At 46.4% G+C, this 23,557-nt stretch overlaps 1 protein-coding gene and 1 long non-coding RNA gene across 4 annotated transcripts in view; one reads left to right on the top strand and one right to left on the bottom strand.

Annotated features, from left to right (window-relative positions):
• The window catches only part of ADAM17 (ADAM metallopeptidase domain 17), a 36,074-nt gene extending 23,769 nt beyond the window's left edge, over positions 1-12,305 (bottom strand). The window contains exons 1-3 of one of the 3 annotated variants that reach the window (XM_059660576.1): positions 12,029-12,305; positions 2,802-2,934; positions 265-395 (exon numbers count right to left, since the gene is read on the bottom strand). In XM_059660576.1, coding sequence (XP_059516559.1) covers positions 265-395; positions 2,802-2,934; positions 12,029-12,131 — 367 coding nt within the window. In that variant the 5' untranslated portion in view covers positions 12,132-12,305. The remainder of the gene's footprint in view (positions 1-264; positions 396-2,801; positions 2,935-12,028) is intronic. The other 2 variants (XM_059660577.1, XM_059660578.1) reach the window with 2 other exon arrangements.
• A 163-nt stretch (positions 12,306-12,468) lies between these two features.
• Positions 12,469-20,561, top strand: LOC132213652 (uncharacterized). Its single transcript, XR_009448042.1, has 5 exons — positions 12,469-12,822; positions 13,334-13,440; positions 14,684-14,807; positions 17,538-18,231; positions 20,420-20,561. It is a non-coding gene; the product is annotated as an uncharacterized LOC132213652 (long non-coding RNA).
• Positions 20,562-23,557: the final 2,996 nt, after the last annotated feature.

The following is a 23,557-nucleotide window of genomic DNA, read 5'->3' as shown; positions in this document are numbered from 1 at the left end:
TACGATCCTTCTCTAAAGAAAAGGTTAAATCCTCATCACTTGAGAGGAAACTCATTTCAATCATCCCAGTGGTCAGCTAGTGTGGCAGCTGGTAACACCCGTATCCTCCTGCTTGAATGTTTTTGCTTCCAAACTTAGATAGTTCAAGTAAAACAAGAACAGCAGTTCTGATACTCCTCCCTCCCCCCAAAAAAGAATATGCAATCAAGTTAGATCTGGACACCTACCACCCCAGACACAAAGGCAAACAAGCTCCATACTGACCAACCACGTGTCCACGGAAGAAGTCCTGCCACTTGACGCTGTACTCGCTTTCATTTTTACCATCGACCACCACAACTTTGAAATTTTGGGAAAAGCGTTCAGTACTTGATGTCAGGTATAATTTAAAATGCCTGAAGAAAGAAAGCATCCATATTTTACTCTAAGAACATAAAATGGAAGCCTAATTTTCATTTAATTAAACTCCCTTAAAAAAGAAGTTGAGCCGAAACCGGTTTGGCTCAGTGGATAGAGCGTCGGCCTGCGGACTGAAAGGTCCCAGGTTCGATTCCGGTCAAAGGCATGTACCTGGGTTGCGGGCATATCCCCAGTGGGAGATGTGCAGGAGGCGGCTGATCAATGTTTCTCTCTCATCGATGTTTCTAACTCTCTATCTCTCCCTTCCTCTCTGTAAAAAATCAATAAAACATATTTAAAAAAAAAAAAGAAGTTGACAGAAGAGTTGATATTAATAAAATGCCATGCACGTTTTCACTACTGTTTTACTAGGTACTTAGAGCACCGTGTCTCCTGTAAACACAAAGGACTAATCTCTTTAGTGTAAGAATCTGGCAGCCAAGAGCATCTAGAACTGGGAAAGAAGACTCGAGCAGCTTAGGCATTCATCTTTTCTGGAGACTGAAGAATAAGGAAACACACATCTGGATAGTGTAAGTTGAAGTCCTGCTTGTCTTAAAAACTTATTAAAATCTGATATTATTTGAGACTATTTATTGAACATCTAGGCAGTCCTAGATGCTCTGTACTGGTATATGTTATAGCCACTTCACACAGTAAAAATTGAGGCTTGGAAATTAACCCACATATCTGAGGTTATACAGCTGGTAAATGGCAGAACTGAAAGCTGAATTTGGCTCATTTCCGAAGCCTGTCCTATGCTGCCTCTAGCAATCCATCTAATGTTATTGCTGTGTAAAATTCACAAATGCTACTTTTTGTATTTAAAAGCACTCATGCTTTTCTCCTCCTTCTAAAAAGATCTTGAAAAAAATTAATCCGCAATACCACGAGGAAAATAAATACAAGGCAAAAACAACACAGACATTAAAATACACACTGCAGTTCTTCAGTTAGCTTAATATCCTTTTGTTTTCTATGAGCTTCAGTCTTTTTTTTTTTTTAATATATATTTTATTGGTTTTTTACAGAGAGGAAGGGAGAGGGATAGAGAGTTAGAAACATCGATGAGAGAGAAACACCTATCAGCTGCCTCCTGCACACCCCCTACTGGGGATGTGCCTGCTACCAAGGTACATGCCCTTGACCGGAATCGAACCTGGGACCCTTCAGTCCGCAGACCGACGCCCTATCCACTGAGCCAAGCTGGTTAGGGCGAGTTTCAGTCTTGACTTAAAAACTAGGCATAGCGAGCAAGAATTTTTCAATTATTATTTACAGAGTCCTTTCAATGTGCCCATGAACATCAAAAATAAAGGTATGTTTTTCATCTTAGCCGCAGGAACAAATTTTGTCAGCTATGGTGTTGAAAATATAAAATGTTACTTCCTATGGGTCTGCATAAGCCTCAACTGCAAGAAACTAGACTAAGATTGTCTCCATGGCAACAAATATTTTTAACATTTTTGAGCATAACAAGGTAATTTTAGTTTGCTTGTGGGTTGTTTTTTTAATGGTCACAGAGAAAGAGACGATAGAACATTGTTTCAGAAAACCTTGGAACATTTTCTCCTGCTATCCTAACACTATCTTCCCACACATTCACAGGTATGATTTTTTTTCCGTCAGTTATGCTGAGAACTTATTATCAATGCCTTATCATTTCATTTTAGAGCTCTCCAGGAGTTCTACATTGCTTTTACTTAATGTTCTTTCCAGAAAAACCACTGGAATTGTGCTCTTCACTTTCTACATTACTAGGGGCCAAGTGATATAAAATTCCTGTTTTTTGAGTTTCCAATCTTCAACTTTCAGCTATAAAGCCTCCCACAGACTATATTAGTCGGAATTTATTTGTTACTCTATCCTCCCAAAATTATGTGAAGTCATGTACTTACAGAATTCTTTTGTAATTTTCATTTATCTTTGACTTTTAAGGATTTACAGTAACCACAAACATTTTTCTATTTTTTGTATATATCACCAAAAGATCATCACAATAAGTCTAGTTAATATCCATCACCACACCCGGCCAGGGTGGTTTAGTGGGTTCTATTCATGGTCAATTAATTAAAATTCTTTGTTAGAACGCGATAAACATATTATGACCATCACTGACATTTTAGGAATACCTATTTACTTTTTAAAAATAATCATCAGTGTAAATTTTAGAATAGGCAATATACAGTGTAATAATCTGACAGACTAATTATATTAATTACAAATCTTTAAAAATGTAACTTCCCAAGATACCCTTATATACCTGAAACTAATATAATATTGTATATCAACTGTAGTTGAAAAAACAAGAAACCTTTGGGGGAAAAAACAACTTATTTTTCTGCTTTTGCCAAACCAAGTCTCGCTTGGCCCAACATTTTTCTATGAATAATTCAAATTACCTTTTCAATGCTGAAAACGTCAGCAGTGTTTCTAAATGTGTTGATGCCTGTAGATCTCTCTTTCTTACTGAGTGCTGTTGGATACTGGATAAAGAGAGGATATCGTAGTCTGAGAGCAAAGAATCAAGCTTTTCTGAAATAAAGGCAAAAAAGTTATTAACACCTAAACCTATTAATCAATTGTAATATTACTAAAATGAGAGTCAGACAACAAACTCTTCCTAATGTACCACATTATGAATTGCCCAATGCACAAGTTATGAAGTATTCTTACAAAAAAACACACAAATTGAACCTGAATCTAACCAAGATCTAACTTCTAGTTTTTAAAGCATAAATGTTGAATGTTGCCAAATTAAATTAACCTTCGCAAGCAATCAGCCACACCCAGAATGTTAGAATTCCGGCAGAACAAATGACCCAATGTCTTCAGGAAATAAATAGCATGGGAAAGAAGGGAGGGGCAACACCTACTAGACAAGAACATGGCAAGCAAGCCAATGTGCGAGCCTTTTTAGGTCCCAGGTCACACCAACCAACTGTGGAAAGATACTGTGGCAATGAGGGAAATCTGAGCACGAGTCCATGTTCACATCAGGCAGTGGTAATTTTGGTATCTTAAAGAGTATCATATTATGCAATGACCTAACTTCTAAATTAAAGGTATTTCTGGCTTGTATGTTTAGAATTCCTAAGATCAAGGTAGCCAACTCAACCTGCCAATTGCCAATCTGAGCTATATCAGTTTCTAATCAGTTGATGTGGAGCAAGAGCAACAAATGTATTAATGAGCAAACCAAAACTGGGAAGTAAATGTTTTACCAAAAAAACACATAATCCAAATTAGAGAACAAGAAGTGATACTATCCTATTACTGCTGCCCTCAACAAATACAGACTATCAGTCCAGTGGACACCAGGAAGCAGAAGTAATAAAACCAAACTAATCCCTGGGAAAAATCAACATTAATGATTTTACCAGAATGACCTGGAACCCAAGAAAAGTAAAGAGCACTGCTACCAAAATAAAACAAGCACAAAAATGTTTTTATTTGATACCGAGCAAGAGGAAACAAGGTAAAGTAAGTCTACTCTACAAGTCCCTTGTAATCAACAGCAACTCTGCTGCCTCTTCCAAAATCAAGAAAATTTTTGGAATACAATTTTGGTGACTTAAGTCTCTGCAGAAACTGTCTAAAAATATTTGAGCTGATGCTTTCCTTTTCTCTCAACAAATATCCCTGCAGAAACAAAATCATTCCACTGGATTTAGGATGTCCTCAAAATAGAACAGGAGCTTAAAATACAAGTGAAGTGCCACTGAGGTTAAATATGCTCAGAAAACCACGAATAAAATAAAGAACCCACCCCATACTCTCTACTTCTTCCCCTAAACTCCCTCAGCTGGTTGGTGCATCAGTTCACTCATTCACTGCTACGGCACTGAGTAAGTCCTGACGGACAGCCTTAAGCAGAACTAAGGCCTTGCCTACCGCAGCACTCATTTCAGTGTGGGAGAGACAGACAACGCGCAAGCAAATCCAAGTCAGTGCTGTGGACACTAAAGCAGGACAGCCGACAGGGAGCGGGAAGGGCCAGTTTATAGTGTGGTCAAAAGAGGGAAAATGCCTCCTCCCCAGCAGCCCTGAAGACAGCAGCGAGTACGCACACTGCTCTAAGATCTACGTAAATTCATTCCAAGTCCACTCCAGAGTCTAACTCAAGGTAACATTACACAAAGTAGCAGCAAATTTCACACTTGCTGGGTCCCCCCATTTTCTGTTAACAAAACTTCCTTTTAACTTTAATCCAGAGAAAAGCTGTCTGAGCAGGCATCCATCACTTCTTTGCCTATGGGTGGCTGTTGGTTAGCTGGCCTTGCTAATGTTTGTAATGCTCAGCAGCACCAATAAAAACCTTCAAGAAGCTTACCATTTACTCAACAATGTGTGCTGGGCGTTCTATGTTATCTCCACAAACATCCCTGAGGCTCTATGCCCATTTTACAGATGAGCAGAGACCCAGGGGGAGGAATGATCACAGGTAATGTAGCACAGAACTGGGATTTGAACCTGGGCCTGCCTGGCTGGAAACCCCAAGCTTTCCTCACGTCATGCTGTTTAAGCTTCTTAAAGATAGCCTTGCTCTTCTTGGACCTTCTATTTCCAGGTCTCCTACGTGTTAACAAGTCAACCAAACATGACCTCACCTCCCTTTGAATTCTGAAGCCCTGTGTTTACTACTTTTGAGTTATATCTGTTTTATCTCACAAACAGATTGTAAAATGGCCAAAAGGGAGCTCTGTATTGTTCACCACAGTACCCCCACCTCACAATACCCAGCACAGAACCTACGCTCACCAATTCTCAATGCTGAGGCACTGATACAATTCTTCACTCTTGAACTTCCTGATACAGACAGGTTGGTACATGAACTCAGTTTCATTCAAGATCATAATCACTCCTACTGACTGAGAAACCCAACCTCAATACTGTAGTTTCACTGTCAATATTACAGGCCAGCCGCTCTCAAAGGCTGCTCCCCACACCAGCCCATCAGCATCAACATCTCTTGGGAACGCGTTAGAAGGGCCAGTTTTCAACCAGAAATTCTTAGGGTGGAGCTCAGCAATCTGTGTTTAACCGACGGACACCCAAGTTGGAGAACCACTGCTGAACTAAAGTAAGGAAATAATTCAAAGAAAAAACTTTACACACAAAGATGTTCATTGTTCAGTCTTGCATTATTTTTATAAACAAAAAGCAGAAACAAGGTAATAACTGGGCAACAGATAAGTTATGGTATGGTACCACTACTCCTTTTTTATTTAATTGATCTTAGAGAGAGGAAGGGAGGGAGAGAGAGGAAGAGAACATCGATGTGAGAGAGAAACATCAACTGCTTATCTCCCACATGTGCCACAACCGGGGACCGAACCTGCAACCAGGGTATGTGACCTGAGGGGATTGAACCAGCCACTTCTTGGTGTATGGGACGACGCTTAACCAACTGAGCCACGCCAGCCGGGACAAGTTATGGACCTTCTACACAACAACAACAACAACAAAAATGCAATCACTTAAAATGCTGAAGCCCTAGCCGGTGTGGTTCAGTTGGTTGAGCATCATCCCATGCACCTCGAGGTCACTGGTTCAGTTCCCAGTCAGGGCATATCCCTGGGTTGTGGGCTCCATCCCCAGTAAGAATCAGCTGATCCATGTTTCTCTCTCTCTAAAATCAATAAAAACACTTTAAAAAAATAAATAGAAAATACTCTTAAAAACAGGTTTTTAAAACATGGAGAAATGTTTATGCTATAATAAACAAAGGTACATTTTTTTGAAAAATACTCTTCATACTGCCTACTATAGGCCTACAAAAAAACAGCAAGATAGTAACATCACTGGTTATCTTTAGGTATACTTTCTCTATAAAAAGCACTTTTTAAATGTAGCTTGCTAAAGCACTTTAAAAAACTTTACTATGTTTCAACTGCAATTTATCCTCTTACAATAACTAGCTGGCTCCAACTGGAGCTCTGGGGCCATTCCAACAGCATGGCCACAGCACTGCCCTAGTCCAACTAATGGACCTCCTGCCCTTGCACTGTCCTTGCACTAGCAAGTACCCTCTCAGAATCCCCGTTCGTATTTCACTGCGCTTCACTTTCCAAATTTCAACCAGTGTTTGTCTCGATTTCCTATAGCTCCTCAACAGAATTTATATTTCCCCCACTTGACAAAAGCTTTTAGCCTTTATCCGTATCCAATCTCTCAATAAACTTACTGTAAACCACTTAACATGCTTAGCTCAGTGTATGGCCACAACCTCTCTGCTCGCTCCTGCCTAGTTATCTTTAGAGACCTTCCCTTCCTCACTGCTTTTGTATCTTTTCCACCCCAACCCTCCTTTCGTGCACACACATTCTGCACTTCACTTCCTCCTGTCCCGCCAGACTCTGCCTATTTACTCACTCAATATGTATTGAGAACCTTCTATCTTCCGGGGACTAGGGATATAATGAAGAAAGAAAAATACATTTCCAGCCCTAGCTGGTTTGGCTCAGTGGATAGAGCATTGGCCTGCGGACTGAAGAGTCCCGGGTTCGATTCCAGTCAAGGGCACATGCCTGGGTTGTGGGCTCAATCCCCAGTAGGGGCATGCAGGAGGCAGCCAATCAATGATTCTCTCTCATCATTGATGTTTCTATCTCTCTCTGCCTCTCTGAAATCAATAACAATGTATTTAAAAAAAAGAAAAATACATCTCCAATATTGTGACATTGGCGAAAAGACCACTACACAAAAAATGATTATAAAGTATGTCAAGCGCCAAGGGAGAAGGAGTTCTAGGAAGTCAGGGGAGGACACAGCAGGAGCATGACCCCTGCCTGGTGAGCCCAGGGTACTTTCCCAGGGAACAACACTGAAGTTAAGAACAAAAGGATGAGGAGGAAGCCATGGGCGTAGAATGAAAGGAGAAGGTTCCACCAGTAAGTAGAGGGCATAACATGTGCTGAGGCCCACAAGAAACACAGAACGGATCCTCAAAGCAGTGAAAGCAACCTGAGCTGGAGTGCAGACCACACGGAGGATGTGAAGAGGCGTAAGGCTGGAGAGGCAAGCAGGGTACTGGTCATGGAGGGCCACACAACGAAATTAAGGATTTTGGTCTTTGGATAAGGGCAGCAGCTGTGAATTAGAAATTTCATTGGAACTGGAGTGTGGAGCGTGGGCTAGAGGGGAAAAGACTGAAGTCTGGGAAATCAGCTAGTAAACTGCTGAGCAATCCAGGTGCAGAACATGAAAACTGCCCCCAGGTAACTGGCTTGGGTACCTAGGAACATAGTGGCACCACATCCACTGAGATTAAAAAAAAACACACAACACAAAACAAACAAAAACACACGAGGAGCAGCAGCTTTGGACAAGGGGCTTAGATGAGAGGACAGCTGGATGCTGAAAGATTCCGGAGTTCCATATTATATCTTGTACCTTATGTTTAGTTTGCAATTACATTGGTCCTTCACACAGGACTTTTTTGCATCGACACAGGTCATCATATGTTTGCAATTATGTCACTGATAAGTAATAGAGTGATTTTAGGTGGAGAGAGAGCTGATGTTACTGTAAGACTTTTTTATATATATATAAATATTTATTGATTTCAGAGAGGAAGAGAGAGTGAAAGAGAGACAGAAACATCAATGATGAGAGAGAATCATTGATTGGCTGCCTCCTGTATGTCCTCCACTGGGGATCAAGCCCGCAACCCAGGCATGTACCCCTGGCTGGAATCGAACCTGGGACCCTTCAGTCCGCAGGCTGATGCTCTATCCACTGAGCCAAACCAGTTAGGGCAAGACTAGCAACACTGACATCAGTAATGAAAAGCAGCAGATACTTTGTTCCTCTATGTTCTCCAAGAATAAAGAGGAAGCTGGACCTCCAGGCCTGAGATAACTGGCTTTCTGGGTATCGATGTGAAGTGGCCTATAGAAGATTTGATAAGCCTTCAACTCCACCCATCTTTTATGCTTAAACTGTTTCACTTCTGGGATAAGTTTGTATGGCCATTTACTCTGGTACAATGACATAAAGATACCCATATTTCTTTCATCCTGTTCAGAGTCAACATTTTTAAGATAAAACTGACTTTTAAAACAATGAAATGTTGAATGAAAAGAGTCTGGGAACATTTGTAAACTTTTTCACTTCTCTTTTCTTTTTGCAATAAATTGCATTTCCTGGAATACAACTTGCAAGTGTAATGCAGACCCCTGCAGCACACTGCTGGCTCTCCACTGCTCTGCTGCATGGGGTACAAAGTGTTCCCCCAAAGGACCCTACCAGTGCCTTGCCGCTAGTGGTGTGTCATGAGTGGGAAAGAGAAAAGAGAAAGCCAGGGCTGCTGCCAAGCGTCTATTCTCCTTGTGCAGAAGACGCATGACCCTGCCTGCTCTTCAGTACCCCGCACACGCAGGATGAGTGGGTGAATCCAAATTTACCAAAGTAATTCTGGACCTGTTATATTGGAAGTGCCTGTGAATACAGAGGTGGAAGCATCATGTAGACAAACGGATACATGAGCGAAACTTCAGAGAGCAAGTCTACGTTGGAGACAATAATTATCCGAATAGGTACAGTCAAATAGTAAGCGAAACCAAAGCAGTAGATGAGACCTGTCAGAGCCTACACACACACTTTAAAGGGAAAAAGAAAAGGAGCAGTGTGGGGAGGAAGACACCATGTCCCTGCTTGGGGTTAGGCTGAGAACTAAGGGGATCCATGACGCAGCACTTCATTTCACTCCCCTACCTCCGTGAAGCCTGCCCGGCCCCTTTTTCATACTTTCCTCAAACCATCCTTCCCACTAAAAACACTCACCGTCTCTCATAAATACCAAATGGCGAAGAATCCCCAAATCAACCACTCTTGGCCTGCGAGGACACCTCCACTTAAGGTTCTGGAAAACCATGGAAAGGGCAGAAGGATTTCTCGTTTCCCCACCATGCCTCTGCCTCACTCTCCTCTTCATTCTATTCTAGAAATACAGCTCATCTCTTGACTACTACAGAGCAGAGTTGCATGAAATCTCCCTTGGAACAGTTAGGGTGGTTGTGTGTTTGGGTTTCAAAAGAATGCAGACTGAAAGCAAAATTAACATCAAGAGAGAAAGCCAGATGTCAAAATACCGAACAAAATGGGCTGTCAGTGCTGAGAAATGAGCAGTGCCATGTGGAGAAGCCGCCACCAAAACCATCAGGGTACGTTTCTAAACACGTTTCAGGTACAGCTTTTATCTCTCATCCATGACCTACATCTTCTTCTTTCCACCCACTACATCCTCTTTTTATTAAAAGTAACACAAAGAGAAACCACTTTTGAAATCAAAGTGAGACTTATCCACCCCAGCTGCAACTTCAACGAGATATGATCATGACGAAGCTCACATGACTCATAACTTTCCTAAATTATGCAATTCCTAACAGTTCAACTGAAATCACTTCGGGGGAACTGTGAGTATCCGAAAGCCTGGATTCAAATCCCAGCTTCAGAACTGCAGTTACCGTAACATTTAAAGGGTAAGTAAGCTAATAAACAATAAACCGTGCTCTTTAATTATGAAATTATTTATTGGTCTTGACCAATTCAATCTAAATAATGGTGGGGTTAAATTAAACAAATTATATCCTGAGCCATTAAAGACACACAGAAATCAATGCTCTTCAAAAGAAAAGACACCCACCAGACATCTATTTATCACTGTGATCCTGACAGCTCCCTGTGCCGGACTTTCCTTTTGCTGCTTTATGTAAACGCCAGGCAGGATCCCTGAGGTTAACGCCAGCCTCTCAGTGCCCCATCAGGAGTGTCCTCATTTCCCTCCTGACCTACTGAGCCTTAAAGTTTGGGCTCAAATATCGCCTCCTTCACGGGGCCTCGCCTGGCCTTCCCAGGCTCCCTTCGGTCCCGCCGTGGCACGCCGCCCGCCAGGTGTGCCTGGTGCTCTCCCCCAGGCTGTTCTAGAACTGTCTGATTAGGACTCCCTGCTCCACCAGCCAGGAGCGGACTGAAGATGGATGCTGTCTGGTCTCGGCATTTCCGAAGCCACACACAGTACGGGCATCCAGTATGTCCTTCAGACGCCTGGGGAGTGAACGGGGCAGTCCTGCATCTTCCTGGCCCCAGCGTTCTGCACTTTGCACATAAAAAGCACACGGCCAGAAACACCACCCTCGGATCCCTGAAGCTGCGGACAGCTGGCCCAGGAAGCAAGGTTTTCCTCCCTCCTGTGTGCACCCGGGGACTCATGCCACTACTTCCCACCTGTGAGCAACAGAATACCCAAGGCCAAGCGGTCCTCAGAGTGGGGAAAGGTGTACTATCTCAAGGTTCCTTGCATTAACGTTCAGTCCCAGGAAAAGGATCCGTGTCCTCACCCTCCCCGTCACCTGCCCACCCCATCTCACATGTCCCTTCCACCGCACGGACTTACCCCCCTCAGCACCCTAACAAGCGCCCTGGCTTCCATTAACCTGGTCGCCTGTCATCCGCTGGGATCTGACATAACAAGGAAGGACTGTTCAGCCAGACGCTCAACACCCTGCACACCCTCCATCGATGACACTTTCTGACTATTAAATGAGAAAGAATTCCCGGAAACACCAACATGAAACTCTCCATCGGCCATGAAGGACCCCGACGTGGTGGGGAAGGCTGCGCACCCCGCACGGTGTGCTCCGTCCGTCCTGGTGGGATCTGGGGACCAGCCAGCCATGAAAACTCACCGAAGCTACAGCTCTGCAAACCGGGCAGCGCCCCATCCTTCGCCACCAATGCATCACTCGCTATCACCCGTCCTTCTGGAGGACGAAGGGCTGACCGGCAGCACACGTTTACCCACCAAATGCCACTCTCTTCTCGTCCCTCCATCCTTAAAACCCAGCCTCTTGCCCTGGCCGGTGTGGCCCAATGGACAGAGCGTCGGCCTGCGGACTGCAGGGTCCCGGGTTCCATTCGGGTCAAGGGCACGTGCCCGCCCCAGTGTGGGGCGTGCAGGAGGCAGCCGATCCATGGTTCTCTCTCGTCATGGATGTTTCCGTCTCCCCCCCCACCTTCCTCTCTGAAATCAATAAAAATATATATTTTTTAAAAACTCAGCCTCTTAGGACATCGAAATAAGAACCTCTCCTCTCTGGGCTCAGCACTGACCACACGGGCCGCCCTTCGCAGCCCCGCCCCGCCCCCCGAGAAGCCCCCCTTTAAGCATCTAAGCGCTCGCTACCGCTGCGCGCACCACGCGATCCCGACAGGGGCGTCCCCGCCACGGCTCCCGCCGACACGCCCGCGGGAGGGACGCGGGACGGAGCCGCGCGCGGGGCGGCTAACCCCTCCGGGCGCCGAGCGGCGGGGCCCTGGGCCTCCAGACACGAGCAGCACCCCGTCCCTCACCTCTTTCCCGAACACCCTCCCAGACGCACCCCAGGGAGCACCCCTCCCAGGCCCAGTCACCCCGGGAGGCCGCCGCCGGTGCCCCTTTCCCGTTCCCGGGCAAGCCGGTCTCCATTCTTCCCCCAACGCCGAGCCACACCCCCTCCACACAGAAAACTCTGGGACGCGCCAAGGCCGCCCGGTACCCCGCCCCCAGACACCTGCTCCGGCGCCCGGCTCTTCCCCGAAAGCAGCGCGCCTCCGGCGCCGGCCCAACCAACTCCCGCGTCTTTACCGAGTCGCGGCGGGGAGCCCGAGCCCGAGCCCGGCGGGTCCGGAGGTCGCGGCGCCAGCACGAAAGGCACCAGGCTGGTCAGGAGGAGCAGGCACCGCCTCATGTTCCCGGGCCGCGCTCCCACCTCTCGGGGCAGCCTCGGCCGGACGGGGGTTCGGGACGCGGCTCACATTGGGGCAGGAAGGGATCCGCCCGGCCCGGCCCCTCACACCAATTGTTCCTCCCGCGCCGCCTACAGGAAGACTAGAGCCGACTCCCGGCCCCGGAAGTGCAGGCAGCGTTCCCAGAGGCCGGCTGAGCCCACTTCCGGCCGCCGCCGCCACCGCCCCCCGCACCGCCCACTAGCGGAAGCCGCGTGCCGCGCGGCATGCCGGGAGGACCTGGCTCGCCAGTGCCCCGCCCCCTGTCCGCCCCTCCGCCCGCCCCTTCCGGCCCGCCAGGGCGGGGCCGGCGCCTGTCCGGACAAGACCTTGGACGTCCTAGCATGACCCAACCGGACCTCGCGTCTGTCCCCGGGTGGCCTCTGTCCCCGAGTGACCGCTGCGGAGGAGGCGGCCGCTTGGGAGCAGCCCTCGAAGGCACGTCCGGCCTCCTCCCTCGTTTTGGTCCCACTCCGGTTGGGATCCCTGTGTTCCGTTTCCCTAAAGGAGCCGTAGGAACCGCCCTGGGGTCCAGGCGGACGGGGAGGGGCGCCTGGCCCTGGGTGCTCGAGGGAACGACCCCAAAACGCAATCCAAGGACGAGGAACCTGCTCCCTGGAGGAGGCGGCCGAACCCTGGGGAGCGTGCGTCCAGGTGCGTCCACGCTGTGCGAGGCCAGCGGCGCCCTTTTAGGCCTCCGTCCCGGTAACGAAAAGGCTTTGTGCAGGGAAATTAACGGGAGCTTCACTCCTAAGACACGTTTTCTCTGTGGCCCCGCTCTGGCTCGCGGCTCTGCAAGCATTTCCAGAAACTAGAATCTTCGACCGTCCCCCCCTTCTGCGTGGACACAGAAGCTACCCATCAGCCAACTTACCGAAATGCAATCTGCGCGGTCGCTTTCGCGCAGACAGCACATTTCCGAGGCGGTTCGTGCTTTGCAATCCTGTGCATATTAACTCTGTAGTTCAGTGTCTATGATACCGAATAAAACATTCTAATAAGGGGTGCGTAGCGCTATTTTGGTTCAACCAAAGTTTATGCAAGGAGGACATAGCACATTTTCCACTTAAGAGACAGCCAAAGGTTAGGAATAAAGTATAGTCCTGCCTGGTCAAGTTTCAAATCTAGTTCCTAATAAATTACTCCAACTATGGTTTCCGTTTAGGTTCATTGCGGTATGCCGCAGAGGACCGCAGCTTCTTTTCCAAGTTATCCATAATTCCTGGCTTTGTGCATTTTTTGGCTTAACTGAACCCCATCTGTTCATCTGAGGTATAAAATGTCTTCATTAAACATAAACATTGATGGCATGCCTAATCAAAACAAGCCAAATTTCACAAATTATATACAATATTTTTAAAACTTCATAAAAATGTGTCAGCTGTGTACAATTTTTATACAATACATCCCAAGCATCAGATTCTCCATAACCCTTATTAGATCATAGGTTATATTATTTTTAAAATATATTTTTATTGATTTCAGAGAGGAAGGGAGAGAGAGATAGAAACATCAGTGATGAGAGAGAATCATTGATCAGCTGTCTCCTGCACACCCCACACTGGGGATCAAGCCCACAACCTGATCCTGTGCCCTGACCGAGAATCAAACCGTGACCTCCTGGTTCACAGGTCGACACTCAACCACTGAGCCACGCCAACCCAGCAGATTATATTCTTTTGATGTCTCCAGTTCTTCTCCAGTATCTTCCTCATAGAAGGCACTTAGCTGTCTGTTTAATAAATGACATTTTTTAAAAAGTAAACTGGCCAGACCAGTGTGACTCATGCTTGAGCATTGACCTATGAACCAAGAGAGCAGGGTTCAATTCCCAGTCAAAGAAAAAAAAAGTAAACTTCTGGTCCATTTTTTTAGTCATAGCCAGGGGTCCTAGATTTTCAGGGACAGTCCGGATTTCAAGTAATCTTTCCCATTCACGAATCATGTCTCAAATTATGGTTTTCAATTTGAGGTTTGTCTTTCATTATGAATTATCCATACCGTTAAGACAAAGGAGCACCACATAGGAGCAATAAAGAGCCAGAGGGACATGCTAAGAGGTCCTATTGGATAGAGGAACTAATAGTCTGAGCCAGTGGTCTTCAATCATTCTCTTATCCCCAGATTTTTAAAAAAATATGTTCCCCCATTCATACATTTAAAAATTTTTTCTTCATAAATGTAAGTAGTTGCAAAGGATGAGATTTCTGACATAATGTAAATACTGACATTTAATATTAAAACCGTTAGGTCATTATTTAAAATTTACCCAATGGAATATAAATACCTGAGATATTTGATAGCCATTGTGGTAGCCAGCCTCCCGATGGTCCCCGATGGTCCCTGCTTCCTGCCTGATACTCGCATCCTTGTAAAGGCAGTCACCTTCCACATGGACCATGGTCGGTCTGTGTGACCAATAGCAGACAGCAGAAGTGATGGTATTTCACTCCCAAGATTAGGTCATAAGAAACTGTCTTCCATCTTTGCTTGCTCTTTCTTCAATCACTTACAGGAGAAAGCCAGCTTTCATGTCATGAGAACATTCAGGAAGCCTATGGAGAACCCTATGGGAACAGGTCACCAGCCAACAGCTGGTTGACTGAGTGGTGCCCCAGACTGTGTGAGGGAGCTGGGAGGTGAGTTCTCCATTCCCAGGCAAGCTTTGAGGTGACTGCAGTCCCTGTATTCAACAGCTTCACTACAACCTCATGAGACCCTGAGCCCCGTTAAATCATTCCCAGGTTTAAAAACGACGTGAGCCCTAGCTGGTTCAGCTCAGTGGATAGAGCGTTGGCCTGCAGGCTGAAGGGTCCTGGGTTCTATTCCAGTCAAGGGCATGTGTCTGGGTTGTGGACTCAATCCCCACTAGGGGGCATGCAGGAGGCAGACAATCAATGATTCTCTCTCATCATTGATGTTTCTATCTCTCTCCCTCTCCCTCTCCCTTCCTCTCTGAAATATATTTAAAAAATAAAATAAAAACAACATGAGCCCTGGCCAGGTAGCTCAATTGGTTGAGCATTTTCCCTATACGCCAAGGTCAGGGCACATACAGAATCAACCAATGAATGCAAAATAAGAAAAACAACAAATTAATGTTTCTGTCCTCTCCTCTCTCTCTCTCTCTCTCTCTCTCTCTCTCTCTCTCTCTCTCTCCCTCTCTCTCTCTCTCTCTCTCTCTCCCCTTCCTCTCTCTATAAAATCAATAAATAAAACTTAAAGAAAAACACACATGCCATGAAAAAGTTGACTGGATGCCAGGTTCCTCTCCTAAACACCTGAAGTAGTTCTTTTTTTGTAGAAATTAAGTCATCATGACCATTGTCTTTAAAAATATATATATAATTGATTTCAAAAAGGGAGAGGGAGAGATAGAAACAGTAACGATGAAAGAGAATCATTGACTGGCTGCCTCCTGCATGCCCCACACTGGGGATCGAGCCTGCAACCCAGGCATGTGCCCTGACCAAAAAAATCAAACCATGACCTCCTGATTCATAGGTTGAAGCTCAACCACTGAGCCATACTGGCCAGGCTGAAGTGGTTTAATTTAAAATTTAGTAAAGATAAGTAAAAGATTACTTGAGATTTATTGATCCCATGCTGTAGAATGAATTATTCACAATTTGGATACTTACTGCAAGTGAATCTAAGAGTAAAATATTTTAAAGAGTAAAATATAATTTTTAAAAAATATATATTTTATTGATTTTTTACAGAGAGGAAGAGAGAGGGATAGAGAGTTAGAAACATCGATGAGAGAGAAACATTGATCAGCTGCCTCCTGCACACCTCCTACTGGGGATGGGTCCTTGACCGGAATTGAACCTGGGACCCTTTCAGCCTGCAGGCCAACACTCCATCCACTGAGCCAAACAGGCTAGGGCAAATATTTATAATCATTTAACATAGAGCCACATATGGTGCTAGAGTTAACTACCAGATCCACACAAGTATTATAAGACCTTTGATCTAAGTGAAAGAACTGTTTGGCTGAGGTTTGTATTTTCCCTCCCCATCTGTCATCATTCTAGTCCTATTTCTCTTCCTAGGCACTTTCCATGTCCTATAGCAATCCCACGAGTTCTTGTAGATGTATAGAGCATTTGTCACTCTATTTCTAAAATGCTAGTTATTTCTATATCCATATGCTCTTTTTCTGAAGCAGGGGGTCCCGCGGGGGTGAGGCCGACGGAGTCCTAACGAAGCACGCCCGACTCCGGAGACCAGGTTCAGTGACGCAGATCTACGTTTATTGTGTAAGTGCAGCAACATATATAACATTCCAGACCAATCAGAAGTTTACACCATCCTTAGGGCAGCCAATAGTAGGAAAGATCAGGGTACTATGTGGGGGCTCTAGGGGGCTTGCTCAGGTGGGCGCTGCCTCTTCCCGGTGTGCCGAGGAAGCTTGTATAGGCGGAGTGTGCTCACGCCATTGCATCCGCCACTGCACTGAGATAAATCTCCTGAGCTCTTCCCACATTTTTCCAGTTAATAAACCTGTGAAACTAACACTTCAAGAAGTAACGTCAGCCCTAACCAGTTTGGCTCAGTGGATAGAGCGTCAGCCTGCAGACCAAAGGGCCCCAAGTTCGATCCTGGTCAAGGGCATGTCCCTTGGTTGTGGGCACATCCCCAGTAGGGAGTGTACAGGAGGCACCTGATCAATGTTTCTCATCGATGTTTCTAACTATCCCTCTCCCTTCCTCTCTAAAAAATCAATAAAATATATATTTTTAAAAAAAGAAGAAGAAGTAGGGTCAATCCACAAATCTCCATCAGACAACAGGCCCACTTGCTGGAATAAACATATCTACAAAGTCACGTACCAAGAACTCAAGGTTTTAGTTCAGAAATTGTTACCTATTTCAGATGTTTTTAGAAAGAAAAGGTATATTATGCATGGAGCAAAGCAGAATACTTGAGAATTCTCACTGATGAAGGGAATTGTTATAATGGGCAAGAAAATAGCCGGGCCTCCTTGAAGCTGGAATAATATTTTCCCCAGGTCCTACAAGAAAAGGAAACCAGCCATTTCCTTGAAGATATTATTTCAAGAAGGTTCATTGCTAAAATTTTAGTAACCATTGCTCTATTTTTTCATCCCTCTTTCTTTTTTTTTTCTTTTTTTAAAATATATTTTATTGATTTTTTACAGAGAGGAACGGAGAGGGATAGAGAGTTAGAAACATTGATGAGAGAGAAACATCGATCAGCTGCCTCCTGCACACTCCCTACTAGGGATGTGCCCACAACCAAGGTACATGCCCTTGACCGGAATCGAACCTGGGACCTTTCAGTCCACAGGCCGACGCTCTATCCACTGAGCCAAACCGGTTAGGGCCATCCCTCTGTCTTACCAGGCATCCTTCCTTGCCTTCATCACAGATTTCCTTGCAATGGCTAACCTGGACCTTGTAAACAGTATCATCCCTCCTAGATACCGTATGCCACACAAAATATGTAGGTGCGTTGGTTCTTCCTTCTAAACCCTTCTCCCTCCCCTGAGATCTGAGTAATTGAACCACACGAGAAACTGATCACAGAGAGCAGATTGGACAGAGAGGAAAATGGAAACGTGTGCTGTTTGAAATTACCGCAGGTCTGAGGTGGCCAAGAGTCACTCCTCCTGGGCTGGCAGGCCCCGCAGGGAGCCTCGCACCAATTTCCCTCCAGCTCTGCTGCGGCCGAGGCCTTAATTGAAGACCTGTCCTACTTAGTTCTCTTCAGAGAAACCACGCTCAGTTGTTGGATGTTTAAAATCTAGTAATTCTTCTGGCATTTAAAGAGCAACACCTCCATGGGAAGGAAAGCAGCATGAGGAGGATCTGCACTCCTGTGCTCATACCCTAATATTCACACCAGCTAAGACATAGAAACAGGCCAAGGGGTCATGGTGAATAGGTGGATAGGAAAGTTGTGGTATCTACCTGCAACAGAGTGTTTTTTGGCCCTAAGAGAGGAAGTCCTGCCATTGACAACCACCTGGATGAGCCTGGAGGACATTATGCTAAGTGAAATAAGTCTCAGGAAGACAAACACTATATGATCTCATTTGTAAGTGAACTTTTTTTTTTAACTCTAACAAAATGTATTGCTTTTTCTTGATTGCCTCTGGCCTGGCCTTGGCAGGGCTCCGTGGGCTCATCTGGCCTTGTTTCCTGGCTGCTACTGCGGCTTTTAAGACCTTTAATTTTAATTTTTAAAAAATATATTTTATTGATTTTTGAGAGGGACAAGGAGAGATAGAAACATCTATATATATAAAAGCCTAAGTGACCAGTACAACCGGATGACCAGCCAGTAGCTATGACGTGCACTGACCACCAGGGGGCAGACACTCAACACAGGCGTGCACCTGGTGGTCAGTACGCTCCCACAGCCAACCTCCTGCGGTCCCTACCCCTGGACTGGGTGAGATGCCCTGATAGGTTCCAATTGCTGGCCAGGCTGAGGGATCCCACTTGTGTATGAATTTGTGTACCAGGCCTCTAGTCAATGATGAGAGAGAATCACAGGTCCGCTGCCTCCTGCAAGCCCCACACTAGGATTGAGCTCACAACCTGAGCAAGTGCCCTGACTGGGAATTGAACCAGGACCTTCTGATTCATAGGTCGATGCTCAATCACTGAGCCACACTGGCCAGGCTTTTAAGGCCTTTTTTGGTTCTTAGTTTTTGAGCTTCCCGGAAAACGTGAATGCACCGAGCCTTCCTGGCCACCCGGCAGCTGTGGGCTTTCCGGTCCCAGAGGGGAAAGGTATGTCTGACCCTAGCTCCTGGCACGTCTTCTCCAAGCCGTTCTGGTTGTTCTTAGGAGGTTTCTGAGCACCTGTTGCCTCTAGCCCAGGGGTGGGCAAACTTTTTGACTCGAGGGCCACAATGGGTTCTTAAACTGGACCGGAGGGCCGGAACAAAAGCATGGATGGAGTGTTTGTGTGAACTAACATAAATTCAAAGTAAACATCATTACATAAAAGGGTACGGTCTTTTTTTTCAATAGTTTTATTCATTTCAAACGGGCCGTAGTTTGCCCACGGCTGGGCTAGCCGGTGCTCATGAGCAGATAGCGCTGTGGGTGTCGTCCTTCCCACGGTTCTCCCGTGCTCGTCCTGACTGTGGGCCCGACACTCGCGCAACTCGAGCCTCCGGGTCTTTGCCAGGACCTTGGTCGTCAACACCTCTTGCCTGACTTTTAGCTTCTCCTTCTGGAGTAACAGGTACTTCATTACCTTAGTACACACTGTTCACATGGGCGATGAGGGAGGGGCGGGCAGTGACCAGCGGCTCCTGTGTGCCCTTTTGCATATCTGACCCAATCCCTCCCCGTTGCCCACCCTCTCACTCATTAGCTTCAGGTGGGCACAGGCCTCGGCAGTGCGCTGCCAACCCCAGGATCCTGTCACTGACTCCCCTGCTGTGCAGCTCACCTGATCTGCACTTTGGCCCTAATTCTTCCAAGTCCCAAGTCCTGGCCAGCAGCAGCAGCAGCCTGCCCTGGGCCCTCGTCACACAGGCGCCTCATCGATCAGCCTCCCCCAGACATCCGGAGCCCCAGCTGCTGGGGTGATGACCAGGGCTGGCGGCACTGCCACCACTGACCGGGTGGCTCCTGAGAAACAGGCATTTCTCCTCTGGCTCCTGGTGTTTCTCCACTGCCTTCAGCGCATGACCTTTCCCTGGTCTGTTCCATCACAGGAGGCTAATTAGGAGCGAAACCGCTGCCCGAGAGTTTTGTTTTTTTTAACTTTGCATTCCCAAGTTACGCTGTCACTTTCCTTGAAAATCTAGGGCAATAGGTCTGCCCGAAATGTGGCTGACTTCCTTATCCACAGGACTGGTTTCACTTTACCAGAACTTTCCGATCCTGAAATCAGGCCGTCCCGCTGCTCACTTCTTTCCCACCCCAGTATTACACATTCGCCTTCCTCAGTCTTCACACGTAGAAATAGTTCTGCACTTTGGCTCACAGGCAAGTGTTGTGCTTATCTTTTAAGAAAACCGAAGCTGAGAGACTAGGTGATGAAGTTACAAGTGCTAGTACGCGGTACCGTCCATGGTTCATAACAGGCTCTCAATGTATTTAACAAGGGGAGGGAGGGAGGGAGGGAGGGAGCTAGATCTTTGACGCCCAGGCTGCTCCTGATTCTACGAGGCCACCCCACCTCTCATGCTTGCAGTTGTGGGAAGAGACAAGTCTAGCTCAGGGTTAATCGTGTCCCGTTTGTTTTCCTGGCTCCAACACAGCAGTGTTGCCACCGCTCTCGGAACACAAGTCTTCGGAAATGTGTCCCGTGAACCCTCTGAGGCTCTTGCCAAGCTCCAGAACGGCTGAGACACACAGAGGGAGAGTGGCTGAAGCACAGGGCCTGTCTGGAGACCCGCAGGGCTAGAAGAGGAAAAACCTGTCATGCTGGCAGTCCGCCTCCCTGAGGGCCTGAGCCAGGCAGGTCGGAGGGCATGGAGGGGAGCTCCCAGAGGAGAGTGGCAGGGAGTTTTGCAAGAAATGCCAACTCCCAGGGCACACCACAGCCTTCAGGAAGGCCTGGCCTGCTCCCCCACACCTCACCTCTAGGGCAGAAAGCAGCCAGGTGCACGCCAAGTTCAACTCCAGTGGCCCCTTCAACAAACCACTTCTGGTTTTCAACAGTTTGTCTAGGACACCATGCAGGCTGTCACACAAAGATGATTCTATAACACCCAGCACGGGGCACTTCGCCCCTGGGGCGCCCGCCTGGAGAGAGCAAAGCAAACGCCCCAGCGGATTGGGGAATCGGAAGGAAGCCACCTTCCACAGCCCACACCGCACAGACAAGCCCGCACCTTCCACTCCTCTGTCAGCAAGGAAATGCCAGAGGCTGTAGCTTACATCACGGCAAGCAACGCTTTCGACCAGCATTTGCGTGAGAACCCAGTATTCCTAAAAGAGCTGTATTCCAACTCCTTCTTATTCGGGCTCGACGCCGCTTCCAACCCAGTTAGGAATGCCTGTCCCACAGCCCCGTGCCACTTCGCCAGGCGAGTAAATGCCAATCCCGCCACACGCGCGGGGTTTAAGTGCTTGCCTCATGGTTCCAGCCTGTGAAATGTTGCAGAAATAGTTTCTGCGGACAAAAGAGATAAGAGTTCATATTTACATAATTCTTCACGACGTGGAGGATGAGAGTATCAGTCTGAACACACTCCCTCTTCCCAAGGGCATTGCGGGGCCCATGGCTCAGCACACCCCAGGTGGGAAGTAGCCAGTCTCACAGGCCCCGTGGGAGACCCACAGGCCCTCCCTAGACACTGACATCATTCCCTCCAAACAGGAACAACGCTCAGGCACGGCTCTAGGACAGCCTGGGAAGGAATGGCTTTCACTCCCTTGAAATCTATTTCATCTCACAATCTACTCCTCACATAAAACCTGATTTTACAAAATTCACCCTATTAACATGCATGTCTTCCCCACTCTATTTCACTTAAAAAAAAAAAAAGGCTTTGATCCACTATCCACTAACTGGTCAGGACCTAGGTTTCTAAAAGCGCTGATCTGGCCGGGCTGGTGTGCTCAGCTGAGCATCAACCTGTGTGTGAACCAGGAGGACAGTTTAATTCCCCATCACCGCATGTACCTGGATTGCAGGTTCAATCCCCGGTCGGGGCACATGCAGGAGGCAATCAATCAATGTTTCTCTCTCTCAAAATCAATTTAAAAAAATCTTTAAAGTCCCCACCAAGTATTTTATTAAAAACTATTTTAATTAAAATTGGGGTGACATTGGTCAACATGAACATACAGAACCCAGGTGTGGGTTTCTGTGACAAGATCTGTATACTGCACTGTGCGCTCACCACCCAGGCACATCTGTCACCTTATATTAGGCCGCCTTCTCCCCCTCACCCCTCCCCTCTGGCGACCACCACACTGCTGTTCCTGTTCACAAGTTAATTTTATATCCCACATGAGTGAAATCATGTGGTTCTTCGCTTTCTGACTTATTTCACTTAGTGTAATGTTCTCAAGGTCCGTCCATGTTGTAAATGGTGTGATTCCATCCTCTATGGCTGAGCAGTGTTCCACCGTGTTAGGGAGCACAGCATCTCACCCAGTCCTCTACCGCAGGCCGCTTTGGTTGTTTCCAGGTCTTGGCCACCGTGAATAATGCTGGAATGAGCATAGGGGTGCATATATCTTTGTGAATACATAATTCCCAAGCGATATTTTAAAGGAAAAGCTGTCCAGTGTTCTAACTACAAGAGATGAAACATTTAAACATGCTGGATCTCAGAAAGGCTTTACACCTTCCCTCCATCCCCAAACTTATTTACCACACGCCCCCCGGGAAGCTGTCCTCTCCTGAGTTCTCAGCCGTGTCCCACAAATCCCTTCTCTGCTAGGAGGCCCCGAGCTCAGAGGGTTCGAGGAGACACAAGGGGCTGGGCCCCTTATAGTTGCCGACTCTTAAAGGAGGGAGACAAAATCTGTGACTGAAGACTGAGAATAACCTGGTCTTTAAGCAGGTACTTGGATAATTCACAATTACTCAGTTCAGTACTTAACCACTCTATTAAGATAAAATTTTTTTTTTAATATATTTTATTGATTTTTTACAGAGAGGAAGGGAGAGAGATAGAGAGTTAGAAACATCGATGAGAGAGAAACATCGATCAGCTGCCTCCTGCACACCCCCCACTGGGGATGTGCCCGCAACCCAGGCACATGCCCTTGACCGGAATTGAACCTGGGACCTTTCAGTCCGCAGGCCGACGCTCTATCCACTGAGCCAAACCGGTTTCGGCTTAAGATAAAATTTTAAAAAATATTTTTTTATTGATTTCAGAGAGCGAGAGGTAGAAACATTAATGAGGAGAGAATCTCGGTCAGCTGCCTCCCACATGCCCCCTACTGGGGATTGAGCTTGCAACCTGGGCACGTGCCCTGACTGGGAATCGACAACCTCTTGGTGCATGGGCAGACACTCGGCACTGAGCTATACACCTACAGGGCAAGATATTTTGTAACATTCCACAATGGCGTTCCCATGCCTACTGAAATTTCTATTTATGAAGGAGTCTTACTGCAGGTATGTACAGAGGACCCATCTTGTTTAGTCAGAGATATTAATATGATGGAGGTTTTGTTTTTGTGATATGAGCTTGTGTCATTATTATAAAACGATTTCAAATGTTGGAACCATGCAATTAGGTTCAGCTGCTACTAATTTTATTAAATTTTGCTGATTTGTGTAGAAATTTACCTCATATCTTGAGGTCATGACATTTTAGTTAAAATTTTATTTTTCTCTTTATTTTCCATGCAGTGTAAAAACCAAAACACTGAGAAGATTGGATTATAAATGTTCCACTGTATATGTAGCTTGGTTAATTTAGTAACAATTC

Source organism: Myotis daubentonii, chromosome 12 (genome assembly GCF_963259705.1).
Source record: "Myotis daubentonii chromosome 12, mMyoDau2.1, whole genome shotgun sequence".
NCBI lineage: Eukaryota > Metazoa > Chordata > Mammalia > Chiroptera > Vespertilionidae > Myotis > Myotis daubentonii.
This window is presented reverse-complemented; position numbering and strand designations above follow the sequence as displayed.